Source organism: Macrobrachium rosenbergii, chromosome 52, assembly GCF_040412425.1.
Source record: "Macrobrachium rosenbergii isolate ZJJX-2024 chromosome 52, ASM4041242v1, whole genome shotgun sequence".
Classification (NCBI taxonomy): Eukaryota; Metazoa; Arthropoda; class Malacostraca; order Decapoda; family Palaemonidae; genus Macrobrachium; species Macrobrachium rosenbergii.
The window spans coordinates 35,102,593-35,108,672 of record NC_089792.1 but is presented as its reverse complement, the minus strand read 5'-3'; the positions used below and the strand labels follow the sequence as shown (position 1 = coordinate 35,108,672).

General features: G+C 34.8%; 1 protein-coding gene across 4 annotated transcripts in view; it reads right to left on the bottom strand.

Moving 5' to 3' along the window:
- Positions 1-1,527: 1,527 nt before the first annotated feature.
- The window catches only part of Ac13E (Adenylyl cyclase 13E), a 277,289-nt gene continuing 272,736 nt past the window's right edge, over positions 1,528-6,080 (bottom strand). For all 4 annotated transcript variants that reach the window (XM_067096065.1, XM_067096068.1, XM_067096066.1 and 1 more), the window contains one exon: positions 1,528-6,080. This exon is cut by the window's right edge and continues 57 nt beyond it. In XM_067096065.1, coding sequence (XP_066952166.1) covers positions 4,495-6,080 — 1,586 coding nt within the window. In that variant the 3' untranslated portion in view covers positions 1,528-4,494.

Genomic DNA, 6,080 nt, shown 5'->3' with positions numbered 1-6,080 from the left:
TTTATTTTTGCTACAACTAAAAAGTGGAATAGCCTGCCTAGTGCCATTGTGGAGTCTTCTGATCTCCAAGTGTTTAACCAAGAGGCAAAATTTAAGCATGAACCAAATTCATTCTGGCTTTCTGCTGATGTCTCCTAAATTCAGGTGTATCAGTTTTATTTTCTATTCAATCACACACGACAATTTATCATCTTTTCCTTTAACATGCCCCTCTTTGCAGGCTGATTTCCCTAATGAGCCCCCTTGAATTCATAGTCTGTTGACTGTGTCCAAAAGGGTTTCAACAGAGGATTTACAGAAAGGAAGAAAGTGAAGAAGAAGAAGAGGTGAAGAGCAGCAAATGGTTACACATAAGATATCTGAGATGCCTTCAATGTCAAAAACTGCTCTCATTATAACAAGCGAAAAGATGCAGATCCATGTTTTGTAGAGGAATTCCCAAATATAGGAAAAGAAGTTGCATGTATTCATCCATACTCGCAAGTGACTCCTGAATCACAATCTCTACAGGCCATACCAGCTACAAGAGCCCAAGAGAAGAGGCTAAAATTCTGGAGTTTTATTATACTTACTGGTTGATGATCCTGAGAAGGAACAGGCAGCCAATAACCACAAGCCCATGGAGAATGATCCAGAAGCCTATAAGCTTACTGCAGGGATATCTACATTTCCAGATCCCTTTCAGCTGAAACCTCACTGAAATGCTGTACGTCACAATTTGACTGTGAGATTTTACAACTGGGTGTTGTACTTTAATGAGAAAACATTTTAGTATGAGTGTAAATAGTTATAGCGATGATATGGCATGATGGACTGTCATTATCATAAATTAGTTTAATGAGACACAAATAGTTACACTTGTGACTTATAGACTGACGGGACGAAGGCAAACTCGTTATTGAGAATGTTCAGGTCATTCAGGATGGGTCTGGTCCCAACAAATGAAAAAAAAAAAAAATAAACTTCAACTGGACATAATATTCGCACCCTCATAAACACATTCAGGTCTCATATTCAGATTACTATACAGTACACATAATGTTGGCCCATATACCCTCTCAAGTTTGGTTTTAATCACTAGCCTTCAGTCTTAATCATTAAATTGACTCTGGGTAAAAAATCATCGTTTAACATTCTTGCAAATACTGATGAACTTCAAAACCCTGTCAAGTAACAGTTTACTTTAAAATGAAACCCAAAAACTGTATTTGTAAGTTTTTTTAAAACACTTGAAAAATTTCAAACTGTAAAGTGCATGTAATTCTTCAAAGTTGGAAGATACATTACTCTACCCCTACAAGTGCTATATGTTCTTTCAGCCCCATGAAACTTGAGACTGGACTCAAATTTTGATGTTTTCTTTCTTCAATAATTATACACTTCACGTACCATAATTATGCCGTGTTTGTAAGTAAAACCTTTATGACTGAGGCTATCTACTTCTTGGAGGAAGAAACAACTGAAAAATTGAAAAGTGGTTATACAGTAATACTTAAGAAATTATTTGAATGTCAGTTCAATACAAAGCAAAATTTCCTTTTATTACTCTACAGTACATGACAAGATTTCATTTCCTCTTCATTATGAAACTTTCATTTCTACACTGCTCTCTTTTACTTAACAAGTGGGCTAAAATGAAAACTTGAAATTACAACATTCACAAAGTGTTCTGCAGTTTCACTTAAAAGAAAAAAATATGAAAATTATAAAAAAAAAGGAAGTATGTTGACTGGATCTGATAAAACAATTGTAACTAAAAGAATAAGAACATTTCTTTATGTACAAATATAAAATTTCTTCATATCAGCTTTATTGAACTAAAATACTTTAAGGGATCAACTGCACAACATGAACCTTCTACAATCAATCCTTCCTTTGAACTCTATTAAATTTCAAATGCCTTTCAGTCTGTTATATTTCTAAGTTTTCATGCTAAAATTAGCAGATGTAAACTTACAACTCTGGGTATAAAATACAAGTTGATGCATAGATCATACTATATCAAAGTAATCACTGATGACGAGCAAATGAGCTTTGTAGCTCTCCCAAGGAAGCTTGCACTACAGTTGTTAGTAATCTGTTAAATAACATGGTTCCCTAATATTTCCAGGAAAATAAAAAAAATCCCTGCTTTCCTAATAAAAAATCTAAGCCTTATCACCATTTCAGAAGAACCATTAATAATTATTCACAAGCAAACAGCCTTAACCAAATAATGCACTGAACATATTTGTCCAGCAGGTGACTTATCCAATTTAAAGCTTTGACTTCAGAATATATTGAATAGAACAACTTGGTATTCCAGAAAGACACATGAAAAACATTCTTCTAACATTAAAAGCACATTACACATGAAAGAAAACTGTTCACGCTACGGTAAAACTGAAGATCCACTCCATACAAAAATATCACAATACAAAATTAATTATCTGAGATTTTATATAAGCCATTGTGACAGCACAGTGCTTAAGAAGTAACATATGTCTACATTCTCCTGAGCTCAGAAGCTATTTAGGTAACTGATTAATTTCATTCAATTTGAGTCAAGGATTCTGACAATACTGAGAAGGGACTTTCAAAAATATTCTGACACTATAATACAGTTAAATAATCTACGTATTTTCCAACACATCTACCCTTTCTCTGCAAATAGTCAATCTGGCTGTGATCACATGATGAAACAAAACTTCTCTTTTGCTGTGAGTATCCTGCTACCCTTTGTCAAAGTGCCTACCAAGTTAATGTGGACCTTACTACTGCCTTACAGAATCATAAATTCATTCAATTTCATCAGATGTTTTACAGTAAGTCAATGAACCATGATTCAAAAGCACAATAGACAGAAATTTGCTTTATACACACATGCAATTACTGCTTTCTTTGTGAATTATTTGTGACAGCTTCCTAAAAACAAAATTATCAGAACACAAGTTACTGTTCCCCCAAACAATGTCAAAAGGCAAGCCAAAGGCCCTTTCAAATCATCACTACCTGAAAAATCATTACACTCACCACTTATCATGACACTGCATTTATAGCCAGCAACTGCAATAGGCTACATGCATAACAGAGACAGTCATACAAAACCAGAAAAGCTCCTGCTCAGGAAAACTTCTTTAAGCCTAATAAATACATTCTTAAATGAATCTGGACATCAGAATGTCAACCAAATGACTTAAATATGAATCTTTCATGGCACTGGTTGAAGACTAAATAAAAACTGACTACAACAATTATTGTATATCTCTATCCCTTTAAAAAAAGGCATGACAGAAACTAAAGGTAAAAATTATCATATTAATTACAGAGATTAAAGTTTTGATATATATGACTTCTGTGAATGAAGATAAAAATGTTCATTGACAAATATAGTGATGACTGTAGAAAAACACTGAGCTACAAAAAATTATGGATGTAGTAATTACTATTAGGTTTAACAGACATCTTGAAGATACATATGGACAGATTTGGCAACCAAATACTGTGCCATCCTGATAAACACACCAGTTGTTTTTTTTTTTTTTAGTAAAGTGTGGATAAATTGTCACTTTGTGTTAATTCTCACTAAACAATGAGTAAAATAAAAACAAAACTACAATGCAAAGCAAGAAAAGGATTTAACTTTTATGAAAAACTTACCCAAGTTAGCCAAAAAATCAAGATTAAATCTCACTGATAACTGTCCCACACTGCATTAACAGGAAATAAAACTTCATCCATAATTGTCAATAAACATATACCTTGAACAACACAGAACTGTAGTTTGTATCAAAAATAATTATGTTAATATACCATTGTTTTTACTGTATCAGTAAGTATATATACACAAATGTATACATTTATTTGACAATCAATAATTCATAGTGATTGCACAGCAACTGCAGACTTCAACATTAATTATTAACATGAATACACAGAAACTGCATAATGGTGACCATTGGGGCTTCTCACTATGGACTATACACAATACATTAGTTTGTGCTTCTTGTAACAGGATTACAAATTTCAAATGCCATGGTTTTGAGCTTAGAATCTGTGCACTGTAACTGACAACTGCTATTCTACAGTAAATCCTAAAAATGCAGCTAAAAAGGACAAACTCTAGGCCTATGCATAGAGTAGACCTGAAAATTTTATGGCCCTGTCTAGTTATGAAACATCCTCTTTTTGAAAATAAAAAATTCACCATCTGGAAAAAGGTCACTGCGCTGTTTTTTGGTAAGACCAAACCATAAATTAAAATATAAAATGAGAAGCTACTGAAAAAATCTGCATATCTTGTTAAATTTGTGCTTAATTTGCACTGTGATTACCTACATGACTGGTTTCATCTTTGGCCAAATGCTTCATGCTTTTTGCCTGCCATAAGAGCAAGGCCAAAGGTTACAAAACCAGATATACAAAATCTTGTTGCTTATTTACTAGTGTATCACCTGTAAAATTTAAGGAATGACTGGTTTTCTTTCCTTACAGTCATCCTTATTACCACCTATGTCATGTGTCTTCCTTTGGTCCCTTGAGCAAATAGACATCCATATTGTCCTTCCCTTTAACAAAAACTTGTCCACGTCTTTCCAGTTCATATCGTCGATTCAAAACTGTAGCACAAGCACTACTGACTTGTATGCGGCCTGGCATACCTGTGGAGTCCATTCTAGAGGCTATGTTAACTGCATCTCCCCAAATATCATAATAAAGCTTTGTGGTACCTATCACTCCTGCTGTCACATCACCAAAATTGAGGCCAATGCGAAGGATAAGATTAAACTCAATAAGGTCCTTATTGAAGTCATCTATGACTTTCTGCATAGCTCGAGCAAATTCAACAAGTTCAAATATATGTTGATGGGCATCTGTGTTAGCTTGCCGTACTTTAATGTCAAGTCCTGATGCAGCCATGTAAGTACTACCTATAGTTTTAATTTTCTCTATATTCTTAAATTCACTACGAAGTAGCAATTCATCCACATCAGCAACAAGTTCATTCAAAACTCGTAAATACTCCTTTCCTCCTAAATAACTTTCATCATAGAGTTCATTGAAATTGACTATAGAAGCAAACATAATAGCTACATCTTTGTGATTCTCTGAATATTTTCCTGAAGCTTTGATTGAATCTGCCACATGTGGAGGGATAATGTTCTGCAAAAGCCAGTCTGCTTGGTTCTTCATGGTCTGGACCCTCACCTCATCTTTAATTGCCATAACAGACCCATAAAAGCTATGCCTATAGCTAATTTCAAACTCACGGTTTAAAAACCAAACAAGCAACAATAATAGTAAAGAAGTAACTACTACTTCAATAAAATGATTACTAAACTCAGAAGAGGCATCTTTAGCAATCACCTTACTGATGTTGGCTGGGCTTTCTGTCGATGTATCAGTGATAGTCAACTGAGCTTGGTCACATATAAATGGGTGTACCAAAACCAACAAAACTATAGTTCCAACTGAAGCAAGGATATTTTTCATCCAGCAGTTTAGTTGAGTAAAGTTACAAAGATGTATAATAGCAACAAATGACAGATAACAGAAGAATCTTAAGGTACCTTCCTGTTTTACCTGCCAGTCACAAGAGAAATTTGAAAAGACAGCAGCCAAAGGAAGGCATATCAGAGAGGCTCCACACACATGCCAAGGGCGCCAGTGGGTTATCTTGAGGTATAACCTCGATGATAAGGATGAGTTCCCTGAGGGATCTCCCCCTTGGGCCACTTGCGATGAACATAAAACTAAAAGAAGAATATGCCAGCAAGTGGATATGAGGCACAAAAAAAGCCAACCTTTAGTGTATTCAAACATTAGGAACAAAGATGCACTTACACAAAAATACACAATAGCACTCACCAAAATATCAAAATGTGTATTAAGATTACTGGATACCAGGGTACGAGGGGAATCTCTTCTAGGTTGGTGAGCTTGCTTGCGATACTGTTTTTCAAGAACCTGATCAGTGAAAAATAGAGTTGTTCTTGACAATGGTAGTGCAGCAACATACTGGCGATGGTTGGTGTCATTCTGCATGCATTTAACAAGTTGAATGTCTGACTGCTTGCGAAGCTGGTGAAAACGAGTCAAGC